A 20685-nucleotide genomic window follows, 5' to 3' on the forward strand; every position below is an offset into this window, starting at 1 on the left:
GCATCTGCACAGGGTTGCCAAAACTGAGGGGTCAGACGGGTTACTTTTATTGTAAGTGCAGCTTACAGTAAAGCTTCCCCAGGGCAGGACGCAGCAGCTCCTCCTCGCTGCCGGGCGGGCTCCCCTGCATCACCAGCGAGAGGCGGGCGCACCTGCCCTGCAAGCCCGGCGCTGTAAAAGCGCGCCCTCCCTCCTCTCATCAATAAGCTGCTCTTCTTCGTCCTCCTCTTCTTCTCCTTCGCCCCCGCCACCCCGGAGTATAACGCGGCCAGGCGGCTGCCTTACCCCCGCCGTCCTCTCCGCCCCCGGGGGCGACGCACACTTTTACCCCGGACCCTGGCACAGCCGGGCGCTTTGCGGCAGCAGCTCTAGAAACTTCTCGGTCCCTCCCTCTCCCCTCCCCTTCCTCCTCCTCGCCGGGCAGGGGCCGGCGCTGCGGCGAGAGCAGCAGGGAAGGAGGCGTGCGGCGCCCGCCCCCACCCGCGCTGCCCGGAGTCGGAGGCGCAGCCAGGCGCTATCGCAGCCTCATCCCGGCGCTCAGCGCAGCACCGAGCCCGCCAGGCGGCCCTTCCCTGCGCAGAGGTGGCAGCGGCAGGCGGCATGACGGCGGAGGAGATGAAAGCGGACGGGGCTCCCCTGGAAGGGGTGGACATCACTCCCAAGCAGGATGAGGGCGTCCTCAAGGTACAGGGCGGCTGTTCCCCATCCCCACCCTCCGCACGAGCTCGGAGGGGACCCTGTGCCGGCGAGGAGCGGGGGCATTCCTCGTAGCCTGCGAGCGGGTGCTCCCCGGGCGCCCTGGCCCTAGCGGCCCCATTGTGTGGCCCGCGGGGAAGGGGCCGAGGCGGTCCCCGGGTATCCAGGCAGGGCTGGCGCAGCGCGGGCGATTAAACAACAGCGGCGGAGGGCGGGAGCGCGCCCCGGCTGCGCAAGCGCTGCCCGGCTGGCTGCGGGGGTTCCCCGCTCCTCCCGGGGCCAGCCGGGGCCCGGGCTGCCCGCCGGGAGAGCTCGGGGTCACGGGGGGGCTGTGCAGCGAAAAGGCGCTTCCCTTGCCTTTGGGCTTTCCATCGCCGTTTAGGGGGAGATGCGGGAGGGGCGGCGGGCCGGGCTCTCTGTCCGGCTCGCAGCGTGGCTTGTGGGGGTCCGGGTCCATCCCCGCCCCCCCAGCACGTGTCCGGGGCCGGGAAATAAAGATGGAGCCCCGGCAGGGCACGTGCGCTCGGTGCCCGTCCCCGCCATGCCCGGCCCGGCTCCCCTCAGGCCGCGGGCTCCGGGCCGCCCCCAGGCCCGCGGTGCGCGGTCCGGTGCTCGCGAGCGGCCTGGCCGCCCCTCGGTGCCGCCGGGCAGGGCCCCGGGTGGCCGGGCAGGTCCCCAGCAGGTCCCCAGCACGGCCGAGGCGGAGCGGCTGCTCTCCTTTGTACTGGGAAGGCAGGCGATAAGGGCAGCGGGATTTATACCGTGAGGGGGAGTTGTGCGAACTTCCTCTGTCAGACGTTGCCTATTTCCATATCTCTAGAAACTTCCTTAGGCTGTGCTAAAAACTTCAGCGATTATTTAGAAGCGTTATTCAGCCGCAGTAAAATTTCGAAGTTACGCTGTTCAGGAGGAGAAAGGGGCGCCACAGCAAAGGCAAAATTCTGGGTTTAACCTTTAGAGCCTTCTGAATTCTGGGTTCATTACGGAGGTGCTGTCTCCCGTTCAGGAGAGTATTAAGGGAACAGATTGAAGATGTTGGCTGCTATATTTCTGCTTTTCCGTGTTTCCTGCTAGCATGTTTAGGTGAGAATTTTTGGGTTTTGCACATAGTACAGTATTAGGTCAGGGTTCCCATCTGCATGGCTGCCCAGGTCTCCCGCAGCCCAGATGCCTTGAGCGTGGCAGAAGGGCAGTGGGGTCTGCCCGATTGATGCAGTACCTGCTTTTTAATGATGGAGAAGCAGCAGGTGTTTTTTTGGGTTGGTTTTTCTGTTGTTTTTTGTTTGTTTGTTTTGAGGAGGGGGAGTAGAAAACACTAGCAAACGAAGTGAGGTTGTGAAAATCACAAAAATTGAGATTGTGACATGGTAAGTAAAATACTGTAGAGGTCACAAAGTCCAGCCTTCATAGATTTTATTTTTACGTAATTGCTGGAGTGCAAAATGCATGTGCTGAAATCAGGCGTCTAGCTCTGAACTAACCTACACCAATTTTGTACTGGTATTGTTGCAGTGATTCCAGGAGTGTGTTTATTTGCTCATTAGCTGTATATCAGAATAGAATCCACAGTTTTTTACCTGATATTGCTGAATATACTTGCACAATTCCTAGAATAAGTAATTAAGTTTGGAAATAAACCATTTGAAATGCCATATGAGCTGAAAAATCCTGTTTCTTCATCTGAAAAGAAAATGCGAACCTTACAGAAAATAGTATTTCCATATTCACAAGTGAAACTTCAGTCTCTTCAAAATGGAACAACTGCAAAAGAATAAATTGTATCAGTAATGAAAATGAGATATTTGTTACTGTAGAGTACCTTGATATGGCACTACAAGAATATAGCATTTGGTGAAGTTTAGTAAATTTCCATTAAACACAGTTTTTCAAGATTACATCAGACTGGCTGCTTTCAAGTGCTAGTTTGCATCTACTTTATGCAGATTTGCAAATTGCATCTGCTAAGCATGATGTAGGTCAGGTTGCTTACCTGATTCATGTGCTTTTCTTATACTTCTCTGTTTCCTTATTTCTGTGAGAGTGGTTGCTCGAACTTTTGCCTTCCTTGGGGAGACATCACAGATTGGTTTTGTGATACTAATAAAGGCCGAAGTGCTGGTGCAGGGTTAAAGGGATGGTGTTCTGTATGAGGTCAGGCATCCCTTTTCAGGTTGAGCATCCTTTCCTTAAAAAACAAGCAGCCAGGATTTTTTCTAGATTTTGTTTGTTTGGGGGGGTATTTTTTGTTTTAGGCTTTCAGTGAGGTGCTCTCAGCTTGGTAGTCGAACAGAAGCTGTCGGTGGTGAAGCTTTGGTTTTGGATGGAGGGCCCTGGCATTTCAGCTGGATAGTCAGTCACAGGGATGGTGGGAGGCTAGGTGGGAGATTGACTGTGGTGGGTTGCAGGAAACTGAAATTTGTGAAGGAGACTCCCAAAGGTCTGCCTCATTCAGTGAAAAACATGATGGATATAGAAGCATGACATTTAAAGGAGGGATGCCCTGTAACTGCCCTTGGATAGATATTTATCTTCTATAACAGAATGTTTTCCAGGTCTCCATGATAGAAGCAAATACGGTCCTCCATTGGTCCCCTTTTGCCTGGCTAAGATAATGCAGAACTTTGGCTTAGGGCTAGCTGGTTTCAATCTGTATTGGGAAAAATTCAAAATTCAAATCTGAACTTCGGGAATCCTGTTATGGGCAAGGCCTCATATCCTTGCATGTGAGATATGTCACTATTATTCTCTGATTTTTTATATGCTTCAAATGAACACCAGAGAGATTGTCCCCGCTTTCTGGATAGTATAGATTCTTTTAATACTTGTCTTGCTGGGCAGGCTGGGGATTTTCTTCTCCCTAAGAAGAAAAGCAAACCCTTGTAGCAGTATGTGAGACGAGGGTGCTGATGATTCGTGTCAGAATTGTGGGGAGACAAAATTCTTGCATTAAATAATTTTTAAGTGTTACTCTGTAGGCTGGTAGAACTAACCTGCGTGAGGTGAGACACTGCTAACTGTTAAACTGCCTGGTTGAACTCGAATAATTTCAGATTGCATGTTGGAAAAGACTTTGCAAGGAAAGAACCACCTTGTTCTCTTGTTTAAGTGCTTTGCCTAGAACACTGAACTGGGGCGTGATGATACAGAGGTGATGAGGCAAATGCTTGAGTAAAGAAGAAAAAGCCCTGCCTAATGCAGAGATCTGTAAGCTGATCACAACTGTTGCCTGTTAAATTCTTGTATCACAGCACAGCCATCTTGAGGTTCTGCATTTGCAGCGCCGCTAATCTGCAGAAAGAACAGCCAGTCCATTTCCAGGTGACTGAAAAAAACCTGCAAATCCTTTGTCTGCCAAGGATGATAACACACACATCTAGGTATTTGTGATTCGTGTCCAGTGGGCAGGCAGGCTTGATTTCTGTGATGTTAATGCTGGTTGCTGTTTTCCCCAGGTTGTCAAGAGAGAAGGCAGTGGGACAGAGTCTCCGATGATAGGTGATAAGGTGACCGTCCATTACACGGGGTGGCTTCTCGATGGCACAAAATTTGACTCCAGTCTGGACAGAAAAGACAAATTCTCATTTGACTTGGGGAAAGGTAATATTTTGTGTTTGGTACTGATCAGTTTTGGTAATAATCGAGACGGGATTTCCTTGTGTGGCTCCTTTGCTTTTCAAAACTGCCACTTAAACTTGTTTTCTCTTAAACTTGTATTCTCTTAGAATGACCCCATCAGAATGTGAGATTTTTGTGAATGAGAGAACTGTGTAGCCCCTTAAAAGAAGAATTCACAGGCCTCAGACAAAGTACTCCAGGAGAACAAATCTGACCTGAAATGTAGATATAAGGGGCAGTTAAATAGCCAGAATATGCATTTTTTTGGTTGGGTTTTTTTGGGGGGCAGACCTCAGTTCAGGAGTGCTTAATTGTGACAGGGTACACAGAGGCAGCTGTCTTATGATGAAACACACTCTCTTCTCCAGAAAATTCTCAAGTTAACCCAAATATGAGTCTTTGAGCAGTGCATCTCTTCATTATCAAAATATTTCATTTTTTGAAAATCTGAGCATCGTTATTTCTGCAAATCTTATTACTCAATCTTGTATTCTTCCCTGGAAGTTTCTTACCTTCTTCTTTTTAAAAAAATAGATAATACCTCCTTTTTAAAAAGAGGTAAGTTAATTGTACTTCAATTTGAGATGATATTAAGTGTACCTATTAACACAAGACTAATAGAAAGTCTGCTTGATGAGTCAAGAGGAGCAGCAATTAGGACAGCTTGAGTAAGAGAGGGGAGTTTGTTACAGCTTTTCTTCCTTTCAAAGGAATGCTACTATTTTCTTCCCCCTTTCTGTTACAAATGTGTGTAACTTTTAGTTACCACTGGTGCTGTTCTTTGCCAGCTGATAAAAGTATGAACAGAAAAGGCTGTTGGTTTGGATTGTTTTCAAAACAGGAGCCGGCAATCTCTCACCCTAAGGCCTTCCTCTCGGAAGAGTTTATTGTTACTTCCTCACACTTGGGACTGTGCCAAGCACTTCAGCTGGTGTCTCTGTTCTGTTATTCTGTGAAAAGAGTTGTTACACCTGGAATGAAAAAATGTTTAGGCCAAATTTGGGTCCCTGGGAAACTTTAGAACTTTATTAGGCTTAAAACTGATGTACATAAATGAGAGTGAGCACAAATTCTTCAGTATTTCTGCTGCCTTAGCTTTTGTATACTAAAACTGATAATGCTCAGTTTCACCTGATCATGCCTTTCATGTGTGATTGGCATTTGACTTGTACAGGTGAGGTGATCAAAGCATGGGACATTGCTGTGGCCACTATGAAGATTGGTGAAATCTGTCGGATTACGTGTAAACCAGAATATGCCTATGGCTCAGCTGGGAGCCCTCCAAAGATACCTCCCAATGCTACACTGATTTTTGAGGTAAGTGAGAGATGGTCACTAGAACTGTATGCTTGAAAATATGTGTGAGGCAGTATCCTTTCAAAACAGGATTGTTACATTTTCTAGGGAAAGTAACATTGTCCATTTTGGGTAGCATGGACAAAATTTTAGTCTGGCTGCCACTGCTCTGTAATGGCTCAGGTTTCCCTTCTCTTTTTATAACACTTGAATGATCTTCAGTGGTGAGTTGTAGTTTTGCAGTTACTGGGTGATTTGCAGCAGTAAAGTGCAGGCTGAGAGGGCAGACTATTTCAGTGATAGACTGAATGGTTAAAATCTTTAATAACTTCATAACACTCAGAGTAATGATATATTAAATGTTTTCAACTACCAGAAGAGCAATTAATGCCCTCAATAATATGTTTTTATACTAACTTGTGTTTTCTTTACATTAACATTACCTCTTATGAGCTATTTCAGGGAGAAAAGAGGTAATTGCCCCATGTAAACTGCTGGAATACAATATTTGAACAGCCCTGCAATTATGAACTCTTTCTGTAGAACTGAGCATTTCAGTCTGCCTTAAAGCACCATAAAACCAGTTTGTATTTAGGTTGCTGGTTCATTGCCAAAGTCTCTCTGTGCATCCATGCTACACTGATCAGTCTTGCCCCCATAGATGAAATCCTGTGCACTCACTCAGTGCCTGTGACAGACTTGGCAGTCTTGAGTTTGGCAGCTGGGTAACCCAGTTTGACAACTCACATGGCCAGCTGCTCTCCTGGAGCAGAGCTGCATGTCTTGGTGAGCATGGAGCCACTTATCCTTGGTGTCTCTCAGCCTCACCAGGAGAGGAGAGATTTTATTTCCTACTGACCTTAAAAACAATTTTCCCCCACATCTTCCCCCTCCTTCCCCAAAGGGGGGTGGAAACAGCAGCTGTCTCTTGTGTGTTATTTCAGAAGTGAGAATGGTTGCTCAGAATGCTGAGACTTGTATTTGATTTTTCCATGTAGGATGACATTAAAGCTGTTCTGAAGCATACCCTGACAGTGTCAACAGGGTTTAAAGAGGATGGATTTTTCTTACTGTTGAAACAGATCAATTTGCCAACAATTGTTTCAAAATAAATTCTGCCTGAGAGAAGGCAGACTCTTAAGTGTAATTTTTAAAGTTACTTTGCTCTAAAGCACTTAATCAATGGAATGGAATCCTACAATTGGGGGCATAAGGAAAGCTTTAAAATTGATGATTGCTCTGAGATTGAATGTTTTATCTACTATCTGAAAGGTGAAAATAGCTCACGGAGTTATTCAAAGACTGAAAGTCTGTTTAGATTTTATTGGAAGCAATGAGCATCTGTTAAGAAGGGTAAATTATACATAGAGTCATTTAGGGTGGAAAATACCTTCAAGACCATTGAGTCCAATCATAAATCTGACACTGCCAAGTCCATCACTAAACCATTAACCCAACCTCTACACCTAAATACCTCCGGGGAGGGTGACTCACCCACTTCCCTGGGCAGCCTGTTCTAATGCTAATATCCATTCTAAACCTCCCCTGGTGCACCTTGAGGCCATTTCTTCTTGTTCTGTGACTTGTTACTTGGAAGAAGGGACTGACCCCATCTGGCAACAGCCTCCGATCAGGGAGTTGTAGAAAGTGAGAAGGCTCCTCCCAAGACCCCTCTTTCTCTCCAGGCTAAACACCCCCAGCTCTCTCAAGCAGCTCCTCGTGGGGCTTGGGCTCCAGACCCTTCACCAACTATGTTGCCCTTCTCTGGACACACTCCAGCACCTCAATGTTCTTCCTGAACTGAAAGGCCCAAAACTGAACACAGGATTTGAGGTGTGGCCTCACCAGTGCCTAGTACAGGGTGACAATCACTGCCCTGGTCCTGCTGGCCACACCATTGCTGATACAGGCCAGGTGCCATTGGCCTTCATATAATTGGATATTGAGTTTGCTTTGCATTTGGGTAGTGTATTTGCATTTCTTTTTTTTTTTTTTTTTTCATGGACCTGTGAGTAATAGGATTAAAGATATATTCTGTGTGAAGGATTAAAAAAATATTGCTAGCAGGTAGTGTCCACTGAGGGATGACATTTACTCACTTTGAGTGCATCAAAATTGAGACCATTATTTCTGAAAAGTAGTGTCATGTAGAGCTGTTCATAAAGAGCATTATCTTACCTAGAAATCTGGTGTTATTCATGGCTTAGTTGTATTAGATCAAACTACCCATGGTGGAGTGCTGTGTGCTTCTATGCAAGTGATACCAGCTGTAATCAGGGCTGAGCTGATGATTGAAGTGCAAGCTAAAAGCTCAAGGCCTTCTACCTAGGCAGCACAGTGGGGCATTCTTAAGGGCTTAGCACTACTACACAGGATGCACGTGGACAGCAGAAAGCAGAGCAATTTGTATTGTCCTTCAACAAGAGGTAATACCTGACATTGGGATAAATAAAAGTATTTTATTTATCTGCAAGATGGGATTTGGTCCATCAGGCTGCTCCTGAGTCCATCCCCCACAGTCACCCAGGTTATTCACTTCCCACTGGGTTTTTCTTGGTGCTGCCAGTCTGGTCCTCCATTTTCTGGGTGTGCTTTTAGGTAAAAGTAGTGTTTCACTCATGAGTTGATATCCCCTCATGCCTGCCTGGGCAGTTAGGTTGAAGGGAATAGGGGAGGAAGGAAAGGACCAAAGCTGCCTGTGATAGTTTTGTGCTTTCCTAACAAAATAGCCTGAGGCTCACTGGCTGCAACAAGTAAGTGGTGCTGGGTGTGTCCTGACTGGGGATGTGGGTTGGAAATTAGATCCAGGAAATTTTCCCAAGTTCTACTAGGTTGCAATAGTTTCTGGCTAGTATGACTCTCAAGCAGCTAAAGTCTCTAAGTTTCCACTCTTTTATTTTTACCTAGGTTTACTTTTTATTACTTCACACAGTATCAGCAGGGTTCTTTTGCAAGTGCCTATCCCCATACCAATTTTTTGCACAAGTTGCATTACAAAAGACCCTCTAGAACTTACATCTCTTAAATCTTAAAGAGATTTTTGTACCTGTGTCGTCACACCAGCATTTTATATGATAAGAAGTAATGCATGTCCTCTGATTTGGAAGTTCTTTTTTGATCTGGTAGTGGTTTTGTTTTTTCTTTCTCATGATTACTTTTGCTGAGCAATATTATTAGATTGCTAGATTATTCCATAGAATAGTATTGTTCAGGCTGGGAAAAAAAAAGGGGGGGAGGTACACATACCTGTGTGGTCATCAGTAGGATGTTCAGGAATTACTTTTTTAAGACTGACTGAAGAGAAAGACCAGAATATTATTTGTTACTAGGTATCAATTAAAATAAAAAGTGGAAGTACTGGTGGATATTCAGTGCCTTTTGCATTCCACTTATCTCAAGTCCAGTGTCAGAAACCTCCACAGCATTAGCTCTGAACTTTTTTTTTTAATGAGGTAGTCTAAACAATGCTGATTATAATGACTTGCTTTTTTGTGCTTGGGAGTAGTTTTCACTATTGTTTTACTCAAAAATAGGATATGATTTTTTTTCCTTCACTTCATAGCAGCAAGGAAAGTACCTTTTGTAACTAGACTGTTTTTCTGTGTTGTTGTGTTACTCCCACTTGAAACTATGGTTTACATTTACTTGGGAGGACATGTGAAGATTCAGACTGGATACTTGTCTCCTACTTGAGCACTAGTTCTTAAAAATCTAAAACAATTTGTTGCAGCAGAGGGTTATAAGTTTCAAAGATCTCTGGAGAATAAATCCTGTGAGTTACTAAATTGGTCTAATAAGAATAAATGCAAGGCTATTCTTCCCTCAACAGATAGAACTTTTTGAGTTCAAGGGGGAGGACCTCACTGATGAAGAAGATGGTGGCATCATCCGAAGAATCCGTAAAAAAGGAGAGGGCTACTCCAGGCCCAATGAGGATGCACTTGTAGAGAGTAAGTGTGTTGTTACAAAAATAGTGAATGGATTTGCAGTGAGGGATGACAGAACCTTTTCACAGCCTACAACTGCATGTCCTGAGGGACAGGAATACATGGCTTCTCTTTTCTGTACCAAGTAACTTAACAACCTAGAGTAAGCTTTCCTTCTCCTGTTTCTAGCAAGGTTTACATTTTCCAGCAGCAACTGTGTTTTCTGGTGATACTGAATCTGTTGAAGTGCTTATCTGATGACAGAAGGTGATTGAGTCTCATAAAGTATTTCCATGTGCTAAGGAACAAAAGGGGAAGTCATTCTGGCACTTTTTGTCAGAGTGGAAAAAACAAACACTTAAATGAACAACAAAAAGAGGGGTTGTTAAATTGAACAGCAGAAGTTCTGTTTGCTGCCAGTAGCTGCCACGCCATAGGTAGCTGCTAAAAGAGAAAAGACTGTTCAGGAGGAGGCTTTGGCACTTGTGTGTGTGCTGCCTGCCTGTATGGAACTCCCTGTGCACTCCTGGGTACTGCCCACTGCCATACACTGCATTCTGATTTCTCTCTGCTGTTCTGGTTTTTGTTACCAGTCCAGTTTGAAGGCCGACACGGAGATCGTGTTTTTGACAAGCGGGAATTGCGGTTTGAGATTGGAGAAGGTGAAAACTTCGATATTCCTCATGGGCTGGAGAAAGCAATTCAAAAAATGGAGAAATCAGAGGAATCTGTGTTCTATCTCAAGCCCAGGTATGCTGTTTCTGGTGTTTGATACAGGAAGAGCTTATACTAATCATCTGGCAAGAAGGAACTATTTCATTATAATACCTTTAAGTATTTTTTCAGCGCTGTGGTAAAAACCTGGATCAGCCCCAAAATTTGATGTATGAGAAGTATCATGCTTTGCCACTTCATAGTGAAGCAGTAGCAGTTCAGAAAAAATTAACTAAAGTCTCTGTAACGTTGACCTCTAAATATTTTTGAAAAACATTGCTCTCAAACTTGGATTTTTGTGATCCCTCTTCATGACTGATTACTGTAAAACAGTCCATATGTAGACTTGGATATAGGCAGAATTTTCTCTTTTCAATGAGAACACATCTGAAACAAGTGGAGTTGCACAGATTGTTTTCATTAACCTTTAATTTATTTCAGTTTTTATTTAATTTTTTTTAAACTGTAACTAAGCCTGATGGGAGCAGAAAAGGAAAGCAATCTGATCCAGAGGGTTTTCCTGCTAATATGCAGCTCTTTCTAGAATTGCATAGCAGTACCTTTCTGGAAGCATTTCCTGTTTACCAGCTGGTTAGCAGTGTCTTAAGTGTACAGCTGCTCACCTAATCTTGGTCTTTATTCTCTTTGCTTTTCTAAGAATAGAACTAAAATACAGGTGCTCTGAATGCAACACTCAGTTTCAGACCATAAATATTAAATATGGTAGTTGCAATTTGAAAGTTGGTTGTTATGATTTGGCTTTTTTTTTTTTTTTATGAAGGGATTACTTGCTTTTCCTTAAAGTTAACTAAAAAACTAATTAAAAATAATACGAGTTGCTAAAAGATTAATGAAGTGAATACTAGCTTTCTCTTACTTTCTTCTACCTTGTCCTTGCTAAGTTTAGAATTGTATCTAGAATTCTTCAAGCCTTTGTCTTGTAATAATAATTTATGTGCATCCCAAATTTGCATGGGGTTTTTGTCTCCCTCTTCCTATGTAGCAAATGTAGCTCGATGGATAGTTTTGAACTCTTCTCTTATTTATAACTTTTGCTTCTCCCTCCCCACCCCCATATTACAGCTATGGTTTTGGAAGTGCTGGGAATGAGAAATTTAAGATCCCTCCAGATGCAGAGCTGCAGTATGAAGTGAAACTCAAAAGCTTTGAAAAGGTGAGAGCAAGAGACGAAATCCCAAAGAGATCCGGGGCTGGGGGAAGAAGTGGTAGTGCAACTTAAACGATGACAATGGAATCCTTGAATGGTGATGTGAAACAAGGAGGCCACTGTTGCCAGAGATGATGCTGACATGCTGGGAGCTCTTGGCTGAAATGGTCCTTATTCTTTCTGTATCCCTGTCTGTTGCCATCTCTCGTGCTCTGGGCTGGTTTCCATGAGCAGTGCAAAGCTCTGCTTTGCCAGGCTTATCTCAACCATACTGTTAGTGGGAAGCACAATAGCTACTTGATTTCCCTAGAAGTTGTGTTGAAGTTGACTGGAAGTGTTCCTGTTTGGGTAGGCTAAGGAGTCCTGGGAAATGAACACAGATGAGAAGTTGGAACAGAGCTCTATCGTGAAGGAGAGAGGCACTCAGTACTTCAAGGTAAGTTACAGTACCCAAGTAATAATAGCATTTCTTGGTCTGTGTCATGATAATAAACATATTTGATAATAATAAACATCATTGGTAATGATGTTTACAGCTTATGTTATTTCTGAGTGGTGTTCATTGTATTCTGTGAGATTCTACAGGGAGAGCTGAAGGGGAATGTGTCTTAAAAAAAAGAAACTCGGTTGGATTATCCAAAGAACTAACTGCAGGGAGCTGTCTGTTAGAGCTGTTTGCTCTGTCTACAGATAGCACTGTAGGGTGTGCAGTATTTCAGTTCCTGCTGTGGGCCAGTGCTATGAGTGAACAACATTCATTTGGGTACAGATGTGTGGAGAAGCTGTTGAAAACAATTTCAGTAGCTAAAGGAAGAGTTTCCTATTATCTTGGTATTGCATGTTGAGAATTCCCCATCTTCCCTTATTTTTGCATCATAAGTTGAATATAAAGGTAGGAGTTCAGTGAAGTATCAATGCTGGCATATATCCCTAGCTCTAGTGGGGAGCCTGTAAAGTATTCCGAAAGATTTTCTGATCCTGTGCAGGAATGGCTCTCAGAAGTAGTGTATTTTTGATGATAGATGTTACTTTTTGATGAAATGGGGTTTTTTAGATGTATTGCTCAAGGCAGGCAAAAGGGTCAAGAGGGAGATAAAAGTTCCTATGATGAGCTTTGTGATAATTGAGCTGCCTTGTTTACAGGAGGGGAAATACAAGCGGGCAGCATTACAGTATAAGAAGATTGTGTCGTGGCTGGAGCACGAGTCGGGACTCTCTGAGGAGGAGGAATCAAAAGCCAAAAGCCTGAGGCTTGCTGCCCACCTTAACTTAGCTATGTGCCATCTCAAGCTAAAGGAATACTCCCAGGCTTTGGAGAACTGCAACAAGGTAGTAGGAGTTGATTTATTCTTAAACTGCACAAGCAGTCTGACAGTTTGTCTTGCTTTAAACATTTTAGGGACAACAGGCCAATGTGGTGTTTTCGTCTTTCTTACCAGCTGTCATTTGGGTAGTACAGAATTTTTAGTGCGCTCAAAATATCCAACTGATTATTTTCATAATTAGTGCCCTTTCAACATCTTTTACTAACTTGCTGCTACATTGAGAATATTCAAGTATCTAGGAATAAGGAACACTTGAAATGTGGTGAAGGTAGTCGTGTTGGCAGAGGTCTTTCAAAGAGCAGGATTACTCCCTGACTAAATCTTAGACTTGCTGGTTCTCTTGTCAAATAGCCTACTATATTAATTCCTCTTTGTATTTCTTCTGTACTCCACTGACTTTATTAGTAAGCCCTCACAAGACTCATAAGCCTACATCAGAAGGTACAGTTCCTAGCAGTCACTGATGTTCTGACTGCATATAATTTTTATAAAAGAATAAAAATTGCTGAACATGACTTTGGTTTTTGTGAATGCAGGCACTAGAACTGGATAGCAACAATGAAAAAGGCCTTTTCCGGCGGGGAGAAGCTCACTTGGCTGTCAATGACTTTGAGTTGGCCCGAGCAGATTTCCAGAAGGTGATACAACTTTATCCAAGTAACAAAGCTGCCAAAGTGCAGCTGGTGACTTGTCAGCAGAAAATCCGGGAGCAGCATGAGAAGGAGAAGAAGATGTACGCCAACATGTTCCAAAGGCTCGCAGACAAAGACATAAAGGTAAGTAACACTACTCTGAACATGACAGGAGGTGGTGTCATGTGTTAGACAAGGAACAGTGGTTTAGGTACTCACCTTGCTTCTTATTACAGATAATTATAGCAGGAGAACACTCAAGTAGAGCACTGCTTTGGGGAGCAGGGATGGAACTCAGAGTGCCAACAGTCAAAATTATTAGGCCATCTTGTTTGAACAGGAAAACCAGGAGTACCAACCATTGCACAGAAAGCTCTTATCTATTTCAACTGGATTTGCCACAAACCAGTGTTAATCAGAAGGCAGTTGAACTGATGAGGTGCAAACAAGACAATGTTCTAGAAGTGGAAAAAGCACCTGTTCCTCTAGAATCTGTTGCAAAGAATGGGCTTTTCTGGTGCCTGGGGTGCCCATCTAGTGAGAGTTTGTGTCTGTCCTACCGAGGGTGCTGAACACCATCTTGCTTCTCATGGACACATTAGGATGTGGTTGATGGTCTCCATTACAAATGTCACAATTATGGATTGTCAGAAGATTGATTATTCTGCTGTATGGATGGTTTTCTTCATAAGCTTTCACTAGAATTTTAGTCAATGCTAGTTCAGTTAATGATGGCAGGATGTGAGTACAGGTTCTAACAAGATTGTATTAGGTGTACCAAGAAACATTTCAGGTTACTGGTGAGAATCACATATCCTAAGACAACCTTCTGGGTTTTTTTTTAGTTAAATCGGATGATCTAGAAGGACAAGATGAACCTGTAACTTCTCTGACAAATCTGAGGTTTATGTCAGACTCAAATTTCGTCAGTAACAGTGGGGAGTAGAGAAGTTTGTATTTTATGAGGTTATTTTCACCTTTCCAGAATATGCATGGAGAACATACAAAATTGCCTGATACTGGTACATTAATTTCCTTTGGTTAACTGTGTCATTGAGTCTTTCCAGAGGCATGATATCCTCAGATGAGTGTATCCTGACAGTTCAGCCATTTCAGACTGTCAGCTGACAATTTCCTACATAAAACGCTTCACTTTCTTCTCTTTTTGGCTAAAGCAGCCTGATGTCAACAGTCTTTGTGTATTGAAGCATAAAAGAAGGTATTCTGTCTGTCCTTCTAGACAGTGATGTAAAGTCACACAGTATCTTAATTTTTAATAAAATTCTCAGAAATATTTTTCTAAAAAGTAGAATTATTTCACTGTTGGACATCTTCATTTCTGAAATTGCAGGATTTAATTGCCAGCTGCCAGGTTCTGTTGTGAAGGATCCTTTAGGTTAGCACAGCTGCTGGGAATTTAGCTTCCTCCACTAGGTGTGGGATACAGCAGGATCTGTTGAAATAGGAAGAGTGGATTGCTGAAACAAGCCATACCCACTAAAACTTCAAAAGCCTTAAGCTTTCTTCAACTTCTAAGACAAATAGTTGGAGTAATAGAGTAACATTCTTGGCAAAAGGCAGACTTATAATCTTTGCACTATAGACTGTTTGGGATATTGGAAAAACATTGCACTTAGTTCCAATTTCCCTATCTGCTTTGGATAGCATCAGTTTGAAGTTGTAGAATGCTTTAGGTTGGACTCCAACCAAATGTAAATGGAACATTATTGTTTGGCATCTAACACTGGACACAGGATTTGAGGTGTGGCCTCACCATTGCTAAGTACAGGAGGACAATCCCTGTCCTGATCCTGCTGGACACAGTATTGCTGATACAGGCCTGGATGCCACTGGCCTGGTGAATTCTTCCCAACCAGTTAGATGATCTTGGGAATGTGCAATGTGCTGGTTTTGGGGTTTTTTTCCTCTGAGCCATCTGGCTTGCTTTAAATGGATATGGTTTTATATAAAATGGGAGTGATGGAACTATAAATTGTAAAGGATGCTTACTCCCTGGGCCAGTCTTGAGGTGGTTTCCTTGCAAGAAAAGCTTATTTTCCTGTTACTGCATTTATAGTGTTGCTTTTCTCCAGCTCCAACAGTGTCAGTTTAGTGGTGGTGTAGTAGAAGTTCAAAGTTCTGGAGAAGAGAGTTTGTTTACTAAATGTCTTCTGATTGGTAAGAAGATAGCTTGGACTGCAGTTCTGATGCTCCTGACACAGTCTGTTAAATTCAACAGCCACTCTTGCATCAGTAGTTCCTTTCATTAATTTGAAAAGTTCACATATGTAAAGTGTGAATTTTTGAAGGTCAGGGTGTTTATCACCTTATCTTAAGCCTAGGATTGGTAGCTAACAGATTTTCTGTGGAGAGAAGACTTAACTCTTGTGTGCTTTGTGGAATGCTTCTAAGAATGAAAAACTGACCTTTGATGCATGAATGTTCTTTTAAATGTGGTTTTGTGTTGTAGCCAAATTGATGTAAAATTTTAAGGATTCTGCCCATTTCCCCTTTTCCCCCTTCTGCTCTCCCGGCATTGTATGCTTAAGATTTTGCTTGGTTTTTTTTGGTTCTCATCTAAGATTATCATAAAACAGATGGTTCAAGATGCTGGGCTGACAGGTGGAATAGCAATTCCATTGCACTAGATTTTGAGATGAGCTAGCCAAGACATTTTTACCTCCCCTTACTGTGCTTGAAAATTATTGTAAGGTCAGGATGTGCTGGTTATGTCCTATTGTAAAAGCTGGCCTTGGAGCTCTGACCTCATGGCTCTGCCTTCCACACCTTTTTATGAGGAAGATGCACAAGGAGAGGGCTTTAGAGCAGCCACACTGTCAGATCATATCTTCTTCCAGTTTAGCTCTTGCACAGGACATCCAAATCACTGTTGTTGAGTTTGAAGTGTCTCTTCACAAAACCTAGTTGTCCAACAAAGATGATTCTTATGCTGAGTGCTAGTGTGCCTCATACAAGTTGGGTCAGGGTAGGCCATGGCAATGGCTGAAAATTAATGACATTAATATTGAAGCAGGGCAAAAGCAGTTCCTGCAGAAGCTTCATAAGTGAATTTCATTTAAAGGACTTCTAAGAAAGTGTTGTGTGGCAAGTGGGTGCAGGCTGCATTAAGAATCATAACCACCTAACACCAGAACACCTCAACATTTTTGGCTTCTTTTGGCTGAAGATAATATCTTAATTCAGTCTGGCAGGGTAGATGAGCTTTCCAAGGAATAAGAATTAAACAATGTTTTTGCTACATATTTTTGTGTAATAATAATTTTTGTAAATTTTGTATAATGTATTAATATTTTTCTTTGTCTCTCTATTTAGTCATCTGCTACTCTTCAGACAAGCCACACTGAAGATGCAGAAATGAAAGATGCGCAGAATGGAGTTGAAGATAAATCAGAAGTTGAAGCAGAAGCATAAGAAAACCCCTATTCCATTAGTTTTGTAAATGAAATAATTTCCAGTGAATTAGACCTTTATTTTTCTACCTGGTTGGATAGTGGCTTCAAGGGAGCAGAGGCTGAAGCCACCATGCCACAGTCAGTTGCAGCTTTATGTGGCTGTTCAAGAAGCTGAGTGGCAGCATAAATCTGGCTTAATCCTAGTGACTTTATTTATTCATTCAGCCTCTGTTACTGTTTGGGTTCTGTCTGGATTTACTCTGCTTGGTTTATTTGCATTTTCATAGAATCATAGAATGGCTTGAGTTGGAAGGGACCTCAAAGATCTAGTTCTAACTCCCCCTGCCATGGACAGGGACACCCTTCACTAGACCAGGTTGTTCAGAGCTCCATCCAGCCTGGTCTTAGACACTTCCAGGGATGGAGCATCTACAGCTTCTCTGGGCAGCCTGTTCCAGTGCCTCACCACCCTCAGAGTAAAGAATTTCATCCTAATACCTAATCTTAACATGCCCTCTTTCAGTTTGAAGCCATTGCTGTCACTACTTGCCCTTGTAAATAGTCTCTCTCCATGTTTCTTGTAGGCTCCCTTTAAGGTACTGGAACGCCACAGTTTGGTCACCCCAAAGCCTTCTTTTTTCCAGGCTGAACAATTCCAGTTCTCTCAGCCTTGTCTCTTAAGGAGAGGTGCTTCATCCCTCTGATCATCTTGGTGGGCCTCCTCTGGACTTGCTCCAAAAGGTCCATGTCCTTCCTGTGCTGGGGACCCCAGGGCTGGATGCAGTGTTCCAGCTGGGGTCCCACCAGAGTACAGGGTGAAAATCCCCTCCCTCCCCTGCTGCCCACGCTGCTTTGGTTGCAGCCCAGGTTACAATTGGCTTCTGGGCTGTGAGTGCACATTGCCAGCTCGTGTCCAGCCTCTCATCCAACAGCACCCCCAGATCTTCCCTGGCAGAGCTGCTCTGGATCTGTTCGTCCCCCAGCCATTATTGATACCAGGGGTTACCCCAGCCCAGGTGCAGCACCTTACACTTGGCCTTCTTGAAGCCTCATGAGTATCACATGGGCCCACTTCTCAGGCTTGTCCAGGTCGCTCTGGGTGGCATCCTGTCCTCCAGGTGCGTCAAGGGGACTGCTCAGCTGGGTGTCACCTGCACATTTGCTGAGGGTGCACTCTACTCCTTCATCCATGTCATTAGCGAAGGTAATAGTAACACTGGTCCCAGTATGGGCCCCTGAGGGACACCACTTGTCACTGGTGTCCATTGGGACGCTGAGCCCTTGACCATTAGCCTGTAGATGTGACCATGCAAGCAGTTTCTTACCCATCAAACAGTCCCCCCACTGCATCCACCTCTGTCCAATTTAGAGAGAAGGAAAATTACAGAAATGAAGGTAAATGACACCTGTAGCCCTTCCCTTGCCCACTCGTGGAGTCACTACATCATTGAAGGCCACTAGGCTGCTGAGATGGTCCTTGCCCTTGGTGAAGCTGTGCTGGCTGTCCCTGGTCACCTCCCTGTCCTCCATGTGCCTTAGCATAGCATCCAGGAGGATCTGTTCCCTGATCTTCCCAGGCACAGAGCTGAGGCTGACAGGTCGGTAGTCCCCGATTTGTCATCGGTGTTTTTCTTTCTGGTTCCAGCTTACTTTAATCCCAGGTTCTGCTTTCTAAATTTATTTCCTTGATTTGCCTCAAGTAATCAGCTTTTTTCAGGAGTCCTCATGCGAGACTTAAGAACAAATTGGCGCTCCCAATTCTTCTGCCTTGGGATCGCCCTCTTTCCCCTTGTTCAGTAGGGAGTCCCTTCCATTAAGTTTTGTAGCCTTTCTTGTATGCCTCCTCTTTGCAAATTGCTGAAGGTGAAGACTGTGAAGTCACAGCTTAAGTAATAAAGCTCCAATTAAACTCAAGAAAACGGAACTTTTCGTGGGTTTTTATTGGAATTTGCACAGAATTGAGAGAATATACTGTTCTTTGGTTCTGTTTTCTTGTCTGCATAGCCAGTGTCCTGATTATTTTTCTCTGTTGTTTGTTCATTACCATGAAATAGTCCCATGATATTTTATACAGTATTTACCCATATATTTGCAAAAAGGAAAAATTATGTTGCTGGAAACTCTGCATAAAGCAAGTCTGTAACCTGTGCATAGAGATTGTTCTATGTTCATATTGCTACCTTCCTCTTCACCCCACCGCATTGTAAAACTGGACCAGAGGGAAAAAAAAAAAACAACAAACCAATACATCTAAAAGTGACTGGCTTTGAAGTGAAAGTAAGGGATAATGGCTTACATATTACAAATACTTTTAATGAACTACAAACTCCTGAGTGATTCTAATGTCTGCTTACCCAGATCTCACAAGAAAGCTATTACTCAGTATTCTGCTTCTTTCTGCAGTTTGTGTGTCTTGTTTGGGGGTGGGTGTGCTTTTGAATTTTGTGGGGGCTTCTGGTTGGGGTGGGCTTTTTTTGTCTGAAGGCATGGAACATAGTACTCAAACTCAGCTGTTGTTTATCCTATCATGTGGTGTTAAATTCAGCATCTCCAGCGTCCTGTTTAGAGACAGGGGCAGAAGGGGCATTTTTTTTTGCCTGCTCTGCAGAAGAAAGGTAGAAAATCTGTTTCTCTCAGATTAAAATAAATCGACTTTTTAATGGTGAGAAAGATGTCTTTGCATGGCATGCCATGGGCTGGAATTTGTGTGTATATTGCAGAGAGTATCCCTGTTCTAACATGTAATAGAATGTGAATTCCTGGTCTCCTTTGCTGAAAGAGAAGTACTGTGTAAGCGCTTGAACTCGTGGGGCCTGGGGGAGTTCCACTATCTGTCCTGCAGCAGTGTGAGCCCAGCTTGGGCCCTGGAACTGTCACCAAGCAAGGGCTGCTTGGAGTGCTGCCCTGCCCCAGACACCAAATCCAGCACCTGCTGCTGGGTTGGAGCGTGGTTAGAGAGCTGGGAGCTGCAGTGCCCTGGGTCTCATGGGGTGGGTGGGAGAGGACAGAGGCAAGAGAGATGCTTGGGAGGTCACTTCACTTAAGGAAATGCTGATTGCATTTGCCTGATAAAGCCTTGGGGTTGCCAGGTAATGGGGGTAATTTTCATGAGCTCTGACTGTAGTAACAGCCTCTTGTATGTATAAAAATTTATACCAAAGCACTACCCCCTCTTGTGGGAAACAACACTGTGAATGTCAGCTGGGGTTAGAAGAAGGGATTTATAGACCTAGAAAAACAGTTAAAGGGGACAGGAATGCCAAGCCAGAGTACTTATTAATCACATAAATACCTTGATTTGTTGCTAATTATTCCTGGAAATACAAGCCTCTGTGGCTTAAACTGGTTTTGCTGCTAAAGCATAGAGCCAAGTCCTAATGAGAACTTTGTAATTGTTGAACAGCAGTTTTCAAAAATCTACAGGCATGATAGTTGTACATGTTTCTGAAAGCAAAAAGTGATTTCTGTGGCACATCTATAAAAAAATCTAGTCAATGGTGCATCTGTTGTTAAGTGTGAGCAGTCTTGAAAGTACCACTGTGCCCTTGTTGTTACTACATAAACTATGAAGTGTTTGAGAATGTAAATCTGTTAAGGACACTAAACATGCCCTGTTCAGGCAGCTGAACGGATGTTCCGTGCTGTCTTTAAAAGTGGGTCTGGTTGCCGGCAGAAGGTGGCAATACTGGTATTTGTGAGTGAGGTCATGCATGTAAACTTCAACTATAAACTTCGTTATGTATGTCCTTATAGAGGAAAAAAAAAAAAAAAAGAAAACAATGCTTGAAATAAACAGTTACAGTCCTGACTTTGTAACCCACACCCGTGTGTGTCTGCGTGTGTAAATCCTTTCCGGAGCGCGGTGCTGTGGGCGGCGGGCGGGCCCTGCGGCCGCCCCGC

The 20685-nt window shown here is 43.7% G+C and overlaps 2 protein-coding genes across 7 annotated transcripts in view; one reads left to right on the forward strand and one right to left on the reverse strand.

Moving 5' to 3' along the window:
• Positions 1-510, reverse strand: part of TCAF2 (TRPM8 channel associated factor 2) — a 30763-nt gene extending 30253 nt beyond the window's left edge. For 3 of the 6 annotated variants that reach the window (XR_009114194.1, XM_058019322.1, XM_058019320.1), the window contains exon 1: positions 67-376. The gene's annotated coding sequence lies outside the window, so the exon portion shown is untranslated. Of the gene's footprint in view, positions 1-66 lie in introns of all 6 variants that reach the window. The other 3 variants (XM_058019324.1, XM_058019323.1, XM_058019321.1) reach the window with 3 other exon arrangements.
• Positions 425-20605, forward strand: FKBP4 (FKBP prolyl isomerase 4). The gene is made up of 10 exons (XM_058019325.1): positions 425-684; positions 4149-4293; positions 5486-5628; positions 9437-9557; positions 10127-10283; positions 11331-11421; positions 11768-11851; positions 12559-12744; positions 13277-13516; positions 16706-20605. The coding sequence occupies exons 1-10, from the start codon at positions 601-603 to the stop codon at positions 16802-16804; spliced, it is 1350 nt and encodes a 449-aa protein (XP_057875308.1). The 5' UTR covers positions 425-600; the 3' UTR covers positions 16805-20605.
• Positions 20606-20685: the final 80 nt, after the last annotated feature.

This window comes from Melospiza georgiana, chromosome 2 (genome assembly GCF_028018845.1).
Source record: "Melospiza georgiana isolate bMelGeo1 chromosome 2, bMelGeo1.pri, whole genome shotgun sequence".
Lineage (NCBI taxonomy): Eukaryota > Metazoa > Chordata > Aves > Passeriformes > Passerellidae > Melospiza > Melospiza georgiana.

Bases quoted from the DNA above. Each gene is read 5' to 3' on its own strand.
- FKBP4 (XM_058019325.1), top strand. From the start codon at position 601: ATGACGGCGGAGGAGATGAAAGCGGACGGGGCTCCCCTGGAAGGGGTG. The intron at 10,284-11,330 runs GTATGCTGTTTC...CCCATATTACAG, and splicing joins GTGTTCTATCTCAAGCCCAG to CTATGGTTTTGGAAGTGCTG. The intron at 11,422-11,767 runs GTGAGAGCAAGA...CTGTTTGGGTAG, and splicing joins AACTCAAAAGCTTTGAAAAG to GCTAAGGAGTCCTGGGAAAT.